This window comes from Rhipicephalus sanguineus, chromosome 4, assembly GCF_013339695.2.
Source record: "Rhipicephalus sanguineus isolate Rsan-2018 chromosome 4, BIME_Rsan_1.4, whole genome shotgun sequence".
Taxonomy (NCBI): domain Eukaryota; kingdom Metazoa; phylum Arthropoda; class Arachnida; order Ixodida; family Ixodidae; genus Rhipicephalus; species Rhipicephalus sanguineus.
In genome coordinates this window covers 165,804,737-165,823,987 of record NC_051179.1, presented here as the reverse complement: position 1 = coordinate 165,823,987, position 19,251 = coordinate 165,804,737, and the positions used below count along the sequence as shown (strand labels likewise).

General features: G+C 47.8%; 1 protein-coding gene across 1 annotated transcript in view; it reads left to right on the top strand.

Moving 5' to 3' along the window:
- LOC119391816 (fatty acid synthase) overlaps window positions 1-19,251 on the top strand; it is a 169,801-nt gene that overhangs the window by 120,429 nt on the left and 30,121 nt on the right. The window contains exons 9-10 of the mRNA XM_049415410.1: window positions 2,399-2,628; window positions 12,572-12,775. Of these exons, the coding sequence (XP_049271367.1) occupies window positions 2,399-2,628; window positions 12,572-12,775 (434 nt within the window). The remainder of the gene's footprint in view (window positions 1-2,398; window positions 2,629-12,571; window positions 12,776-19,251) is intronic.

The following is a 19,251-nucleotide window of genomic DNA, read 5'->3' as shown; positions in this document are numbered from 1 at the left end:
CTCCGTGCAACAAGTGTCCTACCGAAAGCGCGGCCCACACTTACAGGTCTTGCAGCTGATTTGCAGCCTCTACAAGCAAGCCAAATCGGCTGGACGCTTGATTAGAGCTCTGGCCAGCGTAATTAGAGCTAGTGTTCACAGTCATCGAGAGAGAACTGTTTACCTTTGTCGGTGTGTGCTAATTACTAATTATTAGGGGAATATACACTGCAATATCAATGTCTGATAAAACAGTTAAAGCTGAAATTTAGGCTAGTTGGTCTTGACTTAAATACATAGCGGTCGTCCTGTGTGCTTCTTTCTCTCTCCTTGTTTTGTTCCGCTACATATGTATTTAAGTCTGATAAAACAACCAGCCTTATTAGATGCGAAGCAGCTCTTTGACTAGCCTGTGTAACGCTGTCCCTCCGTCCGCAGAAACGCGAGGCAACGCGCTTCCCTCGGCGCAGGTGTTGGAGCGGTGCCAAGTAGGTCACGCCGCAGCTGGGCGTTGACGTCACGTTCCCCTCGCACGCTTCCCTCGTAGGTGCGCGCGTACGTCACTCTCTCCCTCACCCGCCGGAGCGCCCGCAGCTGCCGGCTCCAACGCCCGCTCGCTTCCTGTGTCTGCGTTCCAAACAAACGTTTACACCAGTAAACGCTACACCGAGTTTCGCTTCAAACGAATCTTCCAGCGCTCACCGCAGCACTCGCGTTAGCGCCGTTCAACCCATGACGCCACCCGTGCGCAACGCTGCTGCTCCGCATCCCATCAGGGTTCCCTTCGGGGAGATTATCCAATTTCTTTTTCTTTACCTAATACAATGTGTGGGAGCCACACCGATTGTCTGGTTGGCTTGATTGTGACGGTTGTTGCGCACTGGTGATGCGTGTGGCCCACTGGCTTGATTCAAAAGCGGCAACCGACACGATGCACGGGGAGTCAACTGTGGACTGGCAAGTAGTGTGTGCGTGTGTGTGTGTGCGTGTGCGTGTGTGTGTGTGTGTGTGTGTGTGTGTGTGTGTGTGTGTGTGTTTGCGTGAGCGCTCGGCGCGGCGAAGGTTGATAGCAAATTTGGCGGCCGTCATAGGCGTGCGCAGGGTTCCCGTTCAGGGGGGCGAAGGTTCATCGCAGCGCCCCGCCCCCCTATTAAGTCAATGCATGGGGCACACTTCGCCCCCCCCCCCGCTTAAGGGACCAGGGGAGCCCCCCCCCCCCCCCCCCGTGCGCACGCCTATGGCGGTCGTGAGCACCTTCTCTGTACTGTGAGCATAACCCTTGGCCGTCTTTCACCTAATAAATGTTTTCCTGAATCTTGGACCGGCGGCTTCAGCGAACCCCACAAATGCTATCGCTGTCATTGCTTCTTCCTGCAACTCCGGGCGGTCAAAAATTCCGGAGCCCTGCTCTTCGGCGTCCCTCATAATCATATCGTGGTTTAGGAACCCTAAACCCCATCAATTATTATTACCGCATGTATCCGTGTTGTATGTCAATTTGAAAGTTTTAAGGTCACTGTGCGTGCAATGAATGTTAATATGGTTCTAGAGGCCCACACAGTCCCCGTGACCTTTTGTTCCGAGCATCATAAGAGTCATGTAGTGCTGAAGAAGCAAATAAGTAAAATAAAACAAGGTATCGCGCTTACCCCTGTTTGGTTTACGCTTACACCTTGCAGCATAAGTGCCGTTTTTCTTGTGAAGTGTTTTAGCAAACACACTTCATTGCTGTTTCTCTGAGTAGTTCGCCATTCTGGCTGTTTACAAACCACAAAACCAGCGTAAGACTAAACATGTCCCTGCTCGTGTGACAATCACGTCTCCTGCAAATAAATATTTATTTTTATGTGTAGTTGAAGCAAAAAAAAAAACAGAAAGGAATGTGATGCGGGTTGAAACTCCTACTCTTTCAAACACAAAGGCAAGCCGCTCTGACATCAATTAGATATCATGCTCGCTATTAAGATGAGTAGCTAAGCTAGTTTAAAATTCTGACTTCGCTCATAAGATGTCGAGTTTTCCGTGCATTGCTTATTTTAGCTACTCGGCGGCGGCTGGGGTTTGGTACGGTATGTGTTGTGGTATTTTCTGTAAAGTTCTTTTAATAATACAAGGAATATGATTTACTGCATGAAGTGGCGTATTCTAGGTAGCATTATTCGGTGGGTATTGAAGCTCTGTTTGTTACTCATAAGCGCTGCGCCTTTCTTTCGTTTTACTTCGGTGTACGTCAATACGGAGAGTATTTTAGCATACGCATTACTAAGCGCATTTCTCGACAGATGTACAAATATGGAAGCCTCCGCACTTCACTAATCTCGCATCCTTTGTAATCACAAAGCAAGACAGGGCCGAATACGAAACTTCGTGCGCATTCTCAAGCAGCGACGACGTGTAATCGGCAGTGCATTTTTCCCAGGGATGACATGGGACGAAGCAACAAAACGTTGCCCCTGTGACGTTCACCCTGCGTGCCACAATGCTGAGGATTCGGTAACCGTATCCGGTCGTGCGGAGGCCGTGGCCGACTTCGTCGCGGAATTGAGAAAAGAGAATGGGTTCGTCCGTGAAGTTGACAGTCTTGGCGTAGCATTCCACTGCAAGGAAATGGACAGCGTTGCGCCTGCGCTTCTTGAAGAGCTTCAGAAGGTAAGCAACAACTACTGCATGCGAAAGAGAAAAATGTCTCAAGAGCGGAGGTCTTTCCAGAAACTAAAAAGTGGTTCGTGAGACTGGCGTCATGTGCTGCATGACATGCCAGATGGATATGATGAAAAATGAAATTAATAGCCATAGTGAATGGCACACAGCGTACATGAAACGTACCACGGGACTTGGCAAACTTGACTGAATTGGATTTACTTTTATTCGATTGCATATTTGTGCACTTAGAGAGGGAGGACAAAGTGCAATAACGCTTCATTTGGTCCTCCCACCGGGGTCCCCCCACCGAGGACATAGCACAAAGAAACTGAGCATGCGCTCAAAGAAAAGATCGAGCCGAAAGGCGGCTCCCTCGACAACAATTGTCATCTGGCTTGCTTGCGTTTCCTTTCTTGGAAACGTCACTTGCCTATCACGAATGCCATTTCACGCAGCTAAAGCGCATGTCATTCGTGAGCTGGAAGTACCACGCACGCAGTGATAATGCAACGAAAGGTACGCATGATAGATTACGATTACCGTTGGTGGCACAAATAGACTCTCTCCTTTACTCGCTTTGTCTTTAGGGTTTATGCAGGGTGTTTTTTTGTTTGTTTCTTTAGGTAACACAGATTTCTTATAAAAATTCTACGACAGTCGCAATCCTTTGCTTTCGCGCACGAACTCTTTATCGAGGCGGAAGTACTTTACTGCAGCTAAAATTATATTGATGTGACTAACTATCAGAAACTCGTTAATGAACTTTTTAATTACTGACATGTGGGCAGTCGTTCATATTAGAAAGTTGTAGTGCGTGCGAATTTAAGACACAGCCATTTAAAAAAATCAGGAAATCTGCACGTAATTACAGATATTTGTCATGGAATATTAAGGCTGATACCGAAACTGACCGTGCCCGCGCGCAGGAAACGCAACCGCTCCGTTACGTACGACCGGAACTACTCGCGACAAGGAAGGGACTAAACTTAAATCAAGGTGCGCTGAAGCATAATCAATTCAGGAAAATTGAGAAGCATTCTGAAATACACGAGCAGACAGGTTATTCTTTCGGTGCAATATCTGTGGTGCTTGTCTGGTTGTTTCGTAAACATTAAACAGGCGCCAAAAACTATCTCGCCTGTCTGCAAGAAGAAGCATCGCAACGGTTGCCGCTGAATTTTATGCTTCTCAGGAAAATAAAGAATTGATATCGCGTTTTTTTTTTCGCACAGCCCGAAATAAACAAACAGTTAAGCACCAAATCCACACTCAAAGGTAAGGCGATCCACTGGCGCAACTGTGATCACTTGCTGCTTGTCACTAAAAGATACGCCATGGGTGCTATTCTGGACATTGTCAAATTCCGCCATGTTGCTGATTTGATTGTTCACGCGAGGTCGTTCGCATTGTGGCGCTGCAATGGCGTTACGACACAGGAACCCGCGATGACGTAACGTGACAAAAAATATTTATTCTTTTTCCGAAGCAACGCTTCGCCGTACTCTGTCATGTAGAAATAAAGGTTTGGGTTGAACAACGAAACCGAAATATGGTACTGAGCTGTGCCTACGGTCAACTTGCGGTTTATCGAAACTATTGCTCGCTTGACGAAGAGCCGCCATGTCTGCAACACGATTGGACATTGCACTTATGGCGTCCATTGCGTCACAGGACCTCACTCTTTGTAGCGTCAATATGACGTTGCGTGACGTTGCATCCTGCCAAATTTGCAGCTTAAAGTGTGAGAACGACGAAGTGCCCAAAATTCGCCGCCATATTGTTGTAAATTGAGTTGCTTGTTCGATGTGCAGCCTCACATGCGTATGTGTAGATGTCATTCCGTGAGTTACATTACAAGCATGTTTTCTGTTAGCAATATTATAAAGTGTACATGAAGCTTGCTTGTACAAATAAAAGGTTATTCTTTAATTTGGCTTGTTCGAAGTTGCGGTTCTCGCCGCAAGAGAACGCTAGATAAGCGAAGAAAAATGGCACTGCCCTTTGTCGTGTAGTGGCTGGAGCTGCAGGAAGAAAGAGAATTCCGCGAGTATCGCGATGTTCTTGTGATGACCTATAAATTGCTTCAACTGCGGTGCCGGCTGACGAAGGACATTGTGCGATGGCTGTGCGAGGAGCTTCGCCAGGACCTGGAGAGGCGGCGTACGGTCACGAGAACAGCCCCGACCGATGTTGTTTTTGTTGAGCTACAAGTGCTTTGCGCCCTTCGCTTCATCGCCACCGGCAGTTACGACGACGCGATCGCAAACAACGAGGACGTGGCGACGAGCTAGTCAAGTGTGGGTCTCACGATTCATGCTGTCATGGAAGCGATCGTCGAGCGCCTCGGCAATGAGTGGAGCGCCCTCCCTGCCAAAAGGAAGGCTTTGTCCACGTAGATGCAAGATTTGAAGGCTGCGTCGAGGTGGTCGACGACACGTTTGTGTGCATAAAAAGACGACAGCAACAAGGCTCCTTACTTTTGCCGCAAGGACTTTTACGCCCTCAGCGTCAGTCAGTCAGTCAACAAACTTTATTAAGGTCCAAAGGAACTACAAACTCGTAGTTGCGGGCCGCGCCCACGTTGGGACCGGAAGACCATGGTCCTCCGCCCGTTCGCGGGCCCTTTGGACAGCCCTTAGTTGTTCCTGGGGATCGCCGCTTTTGAGGGCTTCCTCCCAGTCCTCTTCTTTATTAAAAGGCGCATTTCGTAACGCAGAACATTGCCAGAGCATGTGTGCTAGCGAGCAATACTCTGCATTGCACTCAGGGCAGTGTGGGTCGATGTCCGGAGCAAAATGGCTAAATCGACCTCTCGACGGGAATGATCCCGTCTGTAACATTCTGAGCGTAGAAGTCTGGGGTCTAGTGAGCGTGGGGTGTGGGAGGGGGAATTTCCTGCGCCCAAGCTGATAGTGCTTAACGATTTCGTGAAAAGAAAGCAATGGGTCGGAGTCGTGTTCACAACCCGTACTGTCTAGCGCATCGGGACCATCGCGGAATGTGAGACCTCGCGCTTGGTCATGAACTAGCTCATTCGGGTTGGGTTTGCTGGGATGTACATTGTTTCCCATGTGCGCCGGGAACCATGCGATAGTATGCGAAGCATCAGGTGGCCTGTGTCTGATTATGGCCGCCGCCTCTTTCGAATGGTGGTGAGAACAAATTTCATGTTATTCAATCTCGCGCATGCCGTTAGTAGAATGCAAAGCAGGAACGTGAAAGATAGCTTTTCGCCACTCTCCAATATTTTAACGGCATTTGCCTTGGCTCCAACTGCAGTAGTAGAAAAGAACGCAGTAGTCGCGGTAAACGGAGTTGTCGTCACTATTTAGTTTTGGCAGGGGTGACTTCACATCATAAAAATTCATCGAGCTTCATATTTGATTGTGGTAGCTTTTCAGAAAAGTAATAAATAAAGGAAATCAAACGTACTGATTGCGCTCTAATTTCATAAACAGTGATATGCAGACATGCAGTAACTGCCACATATGAAATGAAAGATAAAGCTGTAGAAGCTGTGCTTCGAAAGCAACTCGAGAAAAGTAAGTGCGTTGGACCACACATTTACAGTTGTTCTGCATGTAGCTGGTTGTATTACTGTTGCCGACTTCCTTCCAATGCAAACGACACTCTGCAGGTATGTGACCAACCCTGCCGATGACTGCCCTCGCACTCGGGGCCCGTGCACGACGCCTTTACGTGGAAGACATCCACCGTGAGCCAGGACTGGGCAGTGGACGCCGTGGTCAGGTTGGTGAATAGCTGCTTGGTATGCAGGCATGAAGATGCTTGTGCGGTGTCTCAGTGTAGCAAAGACGTTATTCATCGTAATTTTATTACACGCTGCATGGTTCTCAACTACTCGAGTCTCTTTGTCCAAATTTATTCCCCATATGTTATTACTGGCAGCATACCTTGGTCGAATACTATCTACTTTAATGGCACTGGTGTTCCCTTGAATGAAAATTCTCTCATGCACACATGACAAAACAAGGCATACTGAGACCCGAGGCAGCACACAATAATCCAACTTGCTCTCAGTGTATAATTGCAACTTGTCTTTCTATGTTCATGGGAAAGACTACTAGTGCAATAGAAAGGTCAAGCACGAAAGAAACTTTCATGAAGACATTGTATGATCCTTTATTATAAAGTGGTGCAATAATAAATTGTCAGCACGTGGTGATACAGAAATGAAATGCTAATGCTACACTCCGACGCTATTTTAATAAAAAGAATACATGAAATGCAACTGCCATAAATATTGTACATACAAAATAAATACAAATAAGCAAGCACAGCCAAGTGCTGTATAGCAATAGAATAAGTCAACTGACATCTCAAAGGTACTTCAGTCATGGTTCATAAAAAGAACTAAAAAACAACTCAAAAGTTTGCAAAAGAAACATGCTGTCACTTTACATTCACGACCCAAGCACAAAAAAAAACTAAGGGAAATCAAGTCTTGAGTATACTGACCATCTGCAACCACCGCTTGCACATCAGTCCCATGCAACCAAAGGAAAGCACAACACCCTTACCACCAAAGAAGACGCGCCTTCTGTCACTCCCCTCACCTGGTCTATGAAAGAAGTTAAAGGTTGCACTCAACATCTTTGTTGTCATTCCCCCTGACGAAGGAATTGAGTTGATTCCAAATCGTCTTGAAGTAAACCCATTTTGTCAATGGAGCCTTTCAAAAGTCGTAATTAGGTAACCTAACCAGACAAGCAATTCTGTGAAGCTGTCTAGCTGTAAGAAAAAAGGAAAGCAGTGCATATCAGTGAGATGATGTCTTCGAATAAGTTAAAATAAGTGAGAAAGGAATAATACATATTCATGTATACATTCATATTATGCTAATTGGAACACTGTCCTCCGCAGGTGATAGTGCATACCCGCTGCAACCTTGGCAGCTTAACGCCATCCCTGGAGCACATTGTGCAGGATCCCCTGCTGCCCGATACAACTGTGCCCACTCGTCACTGCGGTGTGTCGTATAACCGCGCACTGGAGTCCTCAAGGCCCGCTTTCGGGGCCTGCAGAGGTACAGAGCACTGTACTATGGCCCACTCTTCAGGTCGAAGATCGTTGCAGTTTGCGTGGTGCTTCACAGCCTCGGTGTTCTGCAGCAGCAGTCTGAGCCAGACGACATCCCTTGCACTGAAGGAACTCGAATGAGAATTTGCGGACCTTTACAACAATAGCCACGATACGGCTACAGTAGGCATGTACCAGGAGGGTAGGCAAAGGCGGGATCACGCTATGCAGTGGTTCACAGTTGGGCACCACTGGATGTGATGGGGTTTACTTTCCTGCGAGATATGCACAGAAACATGAAACACAAGAAGCTCTTGTTTTCCTCATGACACAGTAGTCGCTTGCAGTTTGTTCGATCCTATACCTATCTCCTGTACTTGTGTTCTTGCAGGAATTCTATTCTGACAAAAGCTTCATTGTGTTGGTTCATTGAGAGTGTGGTAATTGTACCAAGCAGTTAGGGGAAAGCGTGTTCAGATTCTACAGCGAATCATAGCAGTAGTTTCTTGAGACCATAGTAACTCTGGAAACAGCCTGTGTTATTTCGCAGCAGCGCAAGCAACCTTGAATGTCATTCTAGAGCACAGTTTTGAGCACTTTGTTGACAATGCGAACCGAGTGAAAGACATTTCACATCATGTGATGACTTTACGAATCTGGCAGGTGCTGTACAAACGCTATATTCATGTAGTAGCCACTCGTACATGCAAGAGCACAAGCTTGCTCCGGTTGGTAATCTATGTAAACACGTATAGTGCACAAAACGAACCAGTACCGAAAGAGGCGACGTGGACACAGCGCTGTGTTGCTCCTGTGCTGGTTTCTCTTGTGCACAATAGAGGTTTACATGCAAGAGTAATAAGTGATATTTCAGAATGTATTGTGAGACAATTCACCATGTTTTCTAATGATTTGCCAACTGCTTTGCAGAAATCGCTTTATTGAGCAACCATATGGTTTGTCTTTGCAATAATAAAAAGCACACAAGTTGTCTCATTGTTTACATCATTGTCTCATCATTCACTGCTGCCAACAACAACAAAGGATGCCTCTAATATTGTGCCAGCCAGATTTGAAACAAGGACAATAAGAAAAAAGAGATCTCGTGCACAGTTTGTGCACTTCTTAGTGCTGCCAGTCCAATGTAACTTCAACTGCGTGAGTACTACAATTCCTCTTCTTTATCTGTGGCCATTATGCACTTCTTATCCGTACGTTGTAAGTAACGTAGAAGTACCTTCCATAGTTAACTACTCGGTGAGGCATCACTTCTGCGGATTGAGATTCGCCTAGACCATATCATTCAGATTCAATTGATCGTGCATAACGTGATGTCCTGATACTTTATTCTTATTGCTTCTGCTTGTGTATATTTACATGATTTGTAACTTTGATTTACAGTAGTCCTTACGTATCCTTAGCAAAACATATAGCACCATCTTAATGACCACGACAGGTCAGAACATATTTCGCGCATCAGAGACGTTATAAATAGCACAACTGGCTGTTGCGCTAGTTGGTAGATTACTTCGGATAAACTAGACACTGAACCGCCACTACAACAAAAAAGACAGAAGAAACAGAAGGGGCGTTATTAACATTTGCAATGCAGTGCAGCTCCTTATCTCTATACTATCGGCAGCGCTTCTGGACGCTGCGGGGCTTGGGAACGAAGGGCCGCCGAAGCCCAAAACAGAGTCGACGCGCATAATTGTAACGATGCCGGCGTTGTCCACCGAAACGTGCGTCGCCAAATCAAACGGCCCTCCGCCTGTACTCCTGTAATAAGCATGTGCATAGCTGAAACGTAAACACCACCCAAGTGAAACGCAAGCTTACCTGATTGCGCTGCGGTTTCGCGCTGCCTCCACGTTACTTCGCCATAGACGCCGTCACTCCGGCGGCCGCCTGCTGCTGGGGCCCAGGCAGTTAAGGCGCTCTGTCAGCGTCTGTTACGGCTCCCGTCGTACCTCCGGCAGTAAGTCGCAAGCCACCCCTTCGATCGGTAAAAAAAATCCAACATCGCGGCCCACTGTTCGGCGATCTCCCGACATAACCACAGAACACCCACACAAAATAACCAGAGAAATAACGATTGCGGCAATGTCGACGCTGGCTTGGCTGGCTCGCTTATTGGCTAGAAAAGTTACTATGGCTTCGTCGCTCATCTCCAAAAATGGCGCTAAATTGCAGACGGTATAGTCTGCTTCACGACTTTAGAACTGAACGCATCACTTCCCTTTTATTTTTTTGTTGTTGCTTTTAAATTAAGTAAACAAAATGTTACTTGATTGCACGTTTCTTTGTATTTTATGTCCCCTTTACGTCACGTTTCGCAAGCAGTTCATGCGTTTGCGTCACCATTGTGTACACGTCACGCCTACGTCAAATTCGACAGAAAATGTCGGAAGTCCAGAATAGCACCCACGGCGGACCCACCTTCATTTAAATTTCTTCACTTCCTTGTCACATGTAGTTCCGGCCCGGCGGAACAGAGTGGTCTCATTTCTTGCGCGCCGGGCGCAGTCAGTTTCGATATCGGCCTTAAAATTCCATGACTAATATCTCTAATTAAGTGCAACTTTTGTGGTTTGTAAAAAACGGGTATGCCATAAACTGGCACGCACTGCAACGTTCTAATATAAACACCTGCCCTCACGTGAATAATTAAACAGTTAATTCACAAATTTTGGCAATTAGTGGCATCAGCGTCACTTCAACTGCAGCAAAGTGCTTCCGTCCTGACGTAGAGTTCCTTTGCGAAAACGACAGGAGCCTTACTGTCATAGGATTTTTGTGAGAAACCTGTGTTCTCTAAAGAGAAACGCCTTGGTAAAATAATTGCAGAAGGAGTGACATAAACGAATCCAACTCCGAGAATGTAATATAATGGATTGACACGTAATATGAACTAGCGTATAAACGTATATTCGTAAAATGTGTCCTTAAGCAATGTTAAGGACACCTGTGTTGCACTTCACCGACTCTACTATTGTAGCTGCTTTGGTGGTGATTTAGTTCTATCGCGACAGCGTTAACAAGATCATTTCGCAGAAATTTCGGTGTCGGCGTCAGCGTCGCTGTCTTTGGCTGTGTGTGAAAAATTAGCGCTGTCCGTGAGCGAAAATTCGAGGTAGATGCAAATAAAGAGATTATAAAAACATTTCGGTTCGAGTAGTAGGACCGGGGAGTCGAACCTTCGGACCCCTCGCACCGTGGCGCGATGCGTTTAGCGGCTCGGCCACCACGCATACGCCCTCCAGCATGCTAACGGAGAGCTATTTGTATACACAATTTACCGTTGGTGGTACGCACATGTCGGATGTTCTTCAGCGGCTTGAATATTACCCACAAGATGGCTCAAAGGGACCACGGGCGTGCTTTTCAACGACACGCTTTTCGGTTCAACGACAAATGAAACTACACTCTAAGCCAAAATAGGGTATTTTGGGAGTGTTTCTGCCACAGAACAATAATCATCTGGCTTGCTCGCGTTTCCTTTCTTGAAAACCCAGCTCTCGTCACTTCCCTGTCAAGAATGCTATGTCACGCTGATAACGCGCGCGCCGTTCGTGACCGGGAAGTGCCGCGACCGCGGTGATAACGCGAGGAAAGCACGCGAGGTGGATGACGATTGTTGTTGTGTGGCAGAAACACTCCCAAAATACTCGATTTTGGCTTAGAGTGTATATAGGATAGCAAGGCGATGCGAACATGGTCCGGTTACGCTTTCACGTTCTACTGTCGAAAGCGAAGCTCGAGCGTAATGTTCTCGTCAAATGAAACCCGAACACCGGCAAGCCTTCGCAGTGGTATAGTGCGCGCCGTCCACTTATCACCATGGAGAGCCGCGCATTTGCGCAGTGCGGTCAAACCGGATGCGCGCACCTGTCAATGGTGATAACTGGACGGTGCGCACTATACCGTGCGAATGCTTGCCGCTGTTCGGGTTTCATTTGACGAGAACATTACGCCAAGTTTTTTCCCTGTACTCCTATGGCACATAAACGTGTGATTTGCAATAACGTTTAAGATACGTAATATGATTTTTCTAGTCGCTAGTTTTGTCAGATCATCTCAAAATCATATTCCCAGCACATTTTGTTTGTTGTGCCGTCGCCTCTACGAGAAAAAAAGAGACAGACTTAACTTTTTTAACACTCGCACTGCAGTGCGTGTAGAAATTTTTGGTTAGCAATACGTCGCCGTGGCAGCTGCAGTCTAGGGATGTTGAAATAAAGTTTGGAGAGTGAAACCTATAGCATCTGAAAAGGAGCGAGACGGACACACTCTTCGGAACAAGGTGGAATGGTGTCTCATATGACGTGGCTTACCACTGCGTCATATGAGACGCAGTGGCGGACGCAGATGCCACTGCGCCGGCATCTGCGGATTGTAGCTTGCGTTTCCTAAAATAAGCAAGAAGCGACTCATTTCGTTGGCTCACTTCTGTTTACACTCTTCATCATGACAATGTTCCGAAATCCAGCGTTGATTACAAATAGACAGGCTTTATTCACGTTCCGGCACTTAGCACATAGGCTTCCAAAGCAACGTCGCGCGGCGCCACTGCTCTTATCGCAAATGGGGGCATCCACGGCCACAACACTGCCGCCCCCGCTTCCGTGCACGCGCAGAGCTATCGGATTGCATCTCTGGTGCGTCACAATATTGCTATTGCTGACTGACAGTGCTCCGGGCCGAATGAGGAGCCCATGGGCGCACGTGTCCTTGCCGCCACCGCTGGCAAATCCGGCGACAATCTGCCTTCGAGGGCAGCGTTTGCCCCCAGTAACGCATAGCTCAGCCGCGCGAACGTCGTACACAAACTTGAGCTTGGGCTCTCTATAGAGAGTGCGAAGAGAGAACGTAAAGATATAAATTACCGCTTCTTTGTGATCCTGCCCAGGTAATTCCAGAACCAAAGCGCCGCAGCGAGAAATGGATAAGCTCGTCGGTTCCACAGAGTCGCTGGCATGAGCCCGTTGCTGCGCACTGCTCAGCCGACTACCTTGTCAACAACTTTCTGTCGCCTGTGATTTTCTACGACGCCCTGAAGCACGTGCCCAAGGACGCCATTCTGGTCGAGATCGCACCACACGATTTACTTCAGGCAAGTGGAGCCTTGTTACTGCTGTTCATCAGTGCTGTTTGCTCCTTCAGACATATTAGAAAACGCCGTTGTCTAATCGACCCCGGTGTTGTCGATTAGACAAGTAACAGTACTTAGATTTAGGGGCACGTTAGTGAACCTCACGTGTTCAGTATTACAGCGGTGTCTCCCACTAAGGCATGCCTCATAAGCATATCGTAGTTTTGACACGTAAACACCAAAATTCACATGAAATTAGTTGATGTGCCAATGCTGTTCTCTCGCATGATATAATAATAATAATAATAATAATATCTGGGGTTGAACGTCCCAAAACCAGAATATGCTTATCAGAGACGCCATAGTGGAGGGCTCCGGAAATTTCTATCACCTGGAGTTCTTTAACGTGCACCTGAATCTATGTACACGGGCCTCTATCATTTTCGCCTCCATCGAAAATGCAGCCGCCGCGGCCGGTATTGCATCCCGCGACCTTCGGGTCAGCAGTCGAGCGGCATAACCACTAGACCACCGTGGCGGAGCTCTCGCCCTATACAGCTCTACCGCTAATTTCAAAGCTGGTTGTTACGATGCTGCTGAACATATTTCAGGCGATATCACATGCGCTAAACCGTTAGGGTCAACTAAAATACCCGCTTGGAAAGGGTTTGCAACGTCGTGAGCACGTGAAGAACTTCCGTTAAATCGCAAGCGGAAGGTTTAAGGGGAAAGAAGCACGTGTTTATTAGATGCGAAGTATCTTTCATTTCATTTCATTTTATTTACCCTCAGGGCCATATGGCATTATAGAGGGGAGTGGAAATAACGTTTACATCAAAAAAGAAAGGGAGAAAAAAAAAGAAAGAAAATACAGCATGAGAATATACAGCATAGAAAATACATATTATACAGCAGAATGTACAGCAGAGAAAATACAGCAGGAGAATAAACAATGCAACAAATAAAGATTATACAATAGTAGCTGTGCAACGACGGTGAACATAATACAATTTTGAGTAACGTTTAACTCATACAATACTGAGTAATGTTTGACGGAAAATATTGTTATTAGTAATAGTGACGATGTCTTCGGGAAGGTGGTTCCAATCTACTGATGTACGAGGTATGAATGACCGATAAAAACACTGGGAGTTGCAGGATGCGATGCCAACCTTATGACGATGATCGATGCGATGAGATATGTACTGAGGATTGAGGATTAGTTGGTTATGTAGGGTGGGATGATGAAATAATTTGTGAAATGTGCTCAAACGAGATATGTTGACACATTTGAACTCCACATCTTATTAGATGTGGAGTTCAAACCGGTGGTGTGCGGCGTGACTACCCTTACTACGCATGCGCAAGCCCTCTGCACACACCTCCCCTCCCCCTCCTCATCCCACTTCCAAACTCCCCATCTCCCCTCCCCCTCTGCACTTTCCCTCTCCACTCCCCCTCTGAAACACGGGCTGTACATGCCGAAACGCTGCTTGGCATCGCCTCATGGTTCCCTTTAGGGGGACATGATGTGATTTTTGCCTTAAAGGGGTCCTGCAACACATTTTCAGTATGGTCAGAAAACGCTGCCCATCGGTAGTCGAGGTTCCTGACAACACGCGATTCAAACTTTATTCGCAATGCCCATAGACTGTCGCGCCGCCAAGCGGAATTCAGGAGCGTCCTCTCGAGGAGGGTTAGTAGACAACAAAATGGCAGCACTACGCAGTCGCTCCCTTGTTCGGCTGTGCCAGCCACAGTGTTAACGCGTTGGCAAGAATGGAACGCGACGGCTTTGCATGTTCCCTGCATCAGTGAACAAACCAGGCCCTCCGTGACACGAGAAATCTGATTCGTTCTTGCGAGACGCGAAGTTTTCGTGAAAATACGTGGCAACTCGCGCTTCCAATGCTAGCCCTGAGCGTACACATACTATCAGCTTCGCGAGGCTTTCTGTAGCCACATAGGTTAGTTAAATGTTATCGTCTGACATATACAGTTGGAGCTCACCCTGTTTTACTTGCATATAACATTGGCCAGTGTTTCTTGTAGTGCACGAGTCCCATAACACTGTACGCGGGATGTCGCGCGGGCTCGCGATGTGCTCTTGTATAACTGAGCGATCTCAAGTTAGCGATACATTTAAATAGGGCCTCTATCCTTTGTAAGCAAAGCGTTGTTACGAATCGTGCAAGCGACGTTTCAATCATTCGAATACGCGTCTGCTCGACGCCTTTCGTGGAGCGAACGCTTTCCGCGCCGTCCTTCGTCAGTGTGTTCGGTTTCATAGCCACCGCTGCGCCGCTTGTTTTTGTACGTTTGTTGATAGGTGGCAGCACACTGCAAGCGATTTGCTTGTTGACCGGTTTGAGAGGAAAACGTTCTCCGCGCCCAGACGTCTCCAACGTCTCTCTCATTGTAAACGTGGTGACGCGGAGTGGTCGAAGTCGTTCGGCGGAGGAAATTCTTCAGATTGCTTTCAGCAGTGATGAAAGAAACCATCTTGACGACGAGGATTTTTCACTGGACTTAGAAGACTGTGAAAGCACCTAGAGTGACAGCGACGTTGAACGATCAGTTGCTAACTCACGAGTTACACTTCACGTCCCCTCGTGCGTTAATGCTCTTTCACGCTCGTAAGTCAATTTGACTGTATTTAACGTATAATATCCCTGAGCGAGATCCCAATAAAAGCATAGTTCCTCTTGTGCATTGCATATATCACAATTATTGTGGATATTATAGAGCGCCGCATGCCGCCAACACGCTTGAGCTCTACCAGCGAAGCGAAATGGTTAGAGCGATGGAACGTGCAGTCACGCCACAATCCACGCCCCTCGGCTAACTTCGACGTTGCGAAAAGCATACGTGTGCATCCTTTTCGATATTCATGTTTCGATCGTGCTGATCGAACCTGCAACATGCGAGTGAAGTGAATTGCACACGGCTAGAGCCTCAGCATGGCTGTGACACCAGCGCTACTGAATGTGATGTTAAATGCTTGTGTTCCGTCGAAGACGTAACTCCGCGTTGCCGACTGCACAAGTAATGACGACGGCTTATTATGTTTGCAACCCATCACCACGTTAAACGTGTGGTCCCGTGCAGCAGCGATGGCGCTACTCGCTGGCGGCCTACTACTGCGGCAAATCCGTCAGGCAGGCTCGGTACGTACTACCTCGGAGTGCCGTTCAGCTCATACATCAATTCTAGTTCATACAGGTTTATGTAGCACGCACAGGATTTCGCAAAGCATCGTTATGCACGGTAACGAAGCTGAAATATAACCTTTCACACCGCAGCAAATAATTAGGTGGCGAGTACCTAGCACTTTCCGTGGTTTGGGAAAGTATTTTGGTCTCATATCCATTTCAGTATGGTTCATGACCTCATCCGGTGAAAGTGGCACGGGCCGTACTTCCGCACGTCCTATCTGTTCCTATGCTAACACACGGGTTGACCCTCCTCCTGGCGCCATCTTGAAAAGCACGGCGCGCCACCTATAGTTCGTGGGCATTGCGAAGAGCGCTGCGCGCGGCCTGTAATTTACAATTATTGTCAAAATCAGCTAGAAATCGTTATCTTCTTTCTACAAATTATTCCATATACCCATATTACTGCGCATATGCCCAACTTCACGGCCATTGGCTGATTTGACCATCGTGAGCTGCATAGTCACTGTGGCCGCCGCGGGAGGCCGCCATGTCCCTCCCGCGCACGCTCGCGATCAAACTGAAAGTAAGTCGCGCTTTCGAAGATAAAAAAAAACGAAGTGCTCGAGGTCATGACGCGCGCGAGACGTAAATTGTTTTCCCCGTGCCATCCCTCCCTGCTTAGCTTCCAGTGCGCTCGTTAGGTCGAGAGATGAGAGAAAACAGTTACAGCGTGCGACAAATCTATCTTACTCCGCCTGTAATTCAAGTATTCTAAAACTTTTTGCAGCTGTCGATTCGTGAGGCAACAACTCCCTTAATTAAGCTATTCGATGGCTACTTGGAAAAGTGTGCCAGGGCCCCTTTAAGTTATGGGACTTCAGCTAATGCTCTGCTGCATATGGAAAATTTATCAAAAATATTAATGATAATTTTCTAGTACGAAGCAGTACAACTCATTAACGTATGCCTCTTACGCACAGCCGCTTTTATTGCGATAGCAATTATGTGGACACTTTCAGCGGGTTTCTGTCGTTGCCGTCGCCGTCATGTGCCGTACATATATATATATATATATATATATATATATATATTGTTACGCGTACGAACGGGGTTTATTGAGATGCGACGCAGCGGTAGCCTCAGCGGCCTTGAGTTCGCACCGAGGTTGTCGCTATCGCCAGGCACGTCTTCTTCCTCCTCACCTCTGTCATGCCCAGACCCACTACACACAGGTGCACATACCCAAACTACGACTGTAACATCTCTCCGCGCGCAGACGAAGCCCACCGGGCGAGTCAAACAGTCTCTCTAGGAATGAACGGCTTTAAACGGGCAATATGCGTGAGTTCAGTCTTTGCAGCACGTCGGCCATTGGCGTGGAGGCGAGCAACGCGGTAAGTCACTTCGCTTATGCGGTCGAGAACAACATAGGGTCCAACGTAGTGTGCCAGCAGTTTTTCACATAATCCACGTTTTCTCACTGGTGTCCAAAGCCACACGAAGTCACCGGGTTCATATGTCACGTGTCGGCGTCGGCGGTCGAATCGTAACTTCGAGCGTTCTTGCGAAGCAAGAGTGCGCAAATGAGCGAGACGTCGGGCCTCTTCCGCACGGCACATAGTCTTGGAAATGCAGAGATCATCGTGGTCTAAAAATGGCAAAATCGTGTCGAGTGTGTAGCGTGGTGGTCTAGCATAAAGAAGAAAGAAGGGTCTGTAGCCGGTAGTTTCGTGCTGTGCGGTGTTGAATGCATATGTAATGAAAGGCAGAACATCGTCCCAGTTTTTGTGATCTGATGCGACGTACATGGACAGCATGTTCGTGAGAGTTCTGTTTGTGCGTTCAGTAAGACCGTTCGTTTGAGGGTGATAGGGCGTAGAGTGCCGAAAACTTGAAGCACATAGACGAAGCATCTCTTCGACCACGTCTGCCGTGAACTGGCGTCCACGATCACTAATAACGACTTTGGGAGGGCCGTGCCGGAGAATGACAAAGTGTAGCATGAAGAGGCACACGTCACGCGCAGTAGCCGATGGTGTAGCGGTCGTCTCGCAGTATCGTGTCAGATGATCGGTGCACACGACGATCCAACGATTTCCGTTGGAGGAGCGCGGAAAGGGACCAAGAAGGTCAATTCCAACTTGCTCAAATGGAGTTCTTGGTGGCGGCAAAGGGTGTAGTCGACCAGGAGGAGTACTTGTGGGACGCTTGCGACGTTGACATTCGTTGCAGCTAGACACGTATTGTTGCGTGGTCTGATGCATCTTGGGCCAGTAAAACCTTTCTTGAAGGCGGTAGAGAGTCCTCGTTGCTCCTAAATGACCGGATGTTGGATCATCATGCATGGCTCTCAAAATGTAAACGCGGAGACTCTTCGGGACTACCAGAAGATATCGCGAACCTGTAGCAGAATAGTTCTTCTTGTATAGTAGCCCGTCGCGTATGCAGAAACGAGTGGCCGATGATTTTCGTCCGTTAGCAAGAAGTTGCTGTAAAGTACTGTCCTTCTGCTGCTCAGTCCTAAATGTGTTCTTGTCAGGAAAGCCTGGCTCCAACGATGCGATGTACCCGTCGAAGTTGTCCGCGTCACAGACCGTCGTGGGAAGCGGCAGCCGCGAAAGGCAGTCTGCATCAGCGTGCCGGCGACCACTTTTATATGAAACCGTGAAGTCGTACTCCTGTAGACGAAGTGTCCAACGTGCAAGTCGACCGGATGGATCGCGCAGATTTACCAGCCAGCACAGAGAATGATGGTCGGTCACGACGGTGAAGGGGCGTCCGTATAGGTATGACCGGAAGCGTTGCACTGCGAAGACCACAGCAAGACACTCCTGTTCCGTAACGGTGTAGTTACGCTCAGACTTGCTTAGGGAGCGACTCGCATACGCCACGACATGTTCTTTGGTATCGACGCGTTGAACCAAAACAGCACCGACACCAACGCCGCTAGCGTTCGAGTGCACTTCTGTGGGAGCCATAGGGTCGAAGTGTCGGAGAATCGGATGGGACGTCAATCGGAACTTGAGTTCACAAAAAGCGGACGCACATTCCGGGGTCCATTCGAACCGTGCGCCTTTTTGAAGCAGGCACGTCAGAGGGTGCACGATGTTAGCGAATGCAGGAATAAAGCGACGGAAGTACGAACATAGTCCCAGAAAACTCCGTAGTTCTTTGACTGAGCGTGGCTGGTTGAAGGCTTCCACTGCAGCCGTCTTCGCTGGATCAGGTCGGATGCCTTCTTTGTCTACCAAGTGGCCTAGAACGAGTGTTTGGCGCTCTCCAAAATGGCATTTCTTTGAGTTTAACACCAAACGTGCTTTGCTTAGACAATCGAGTACAAGG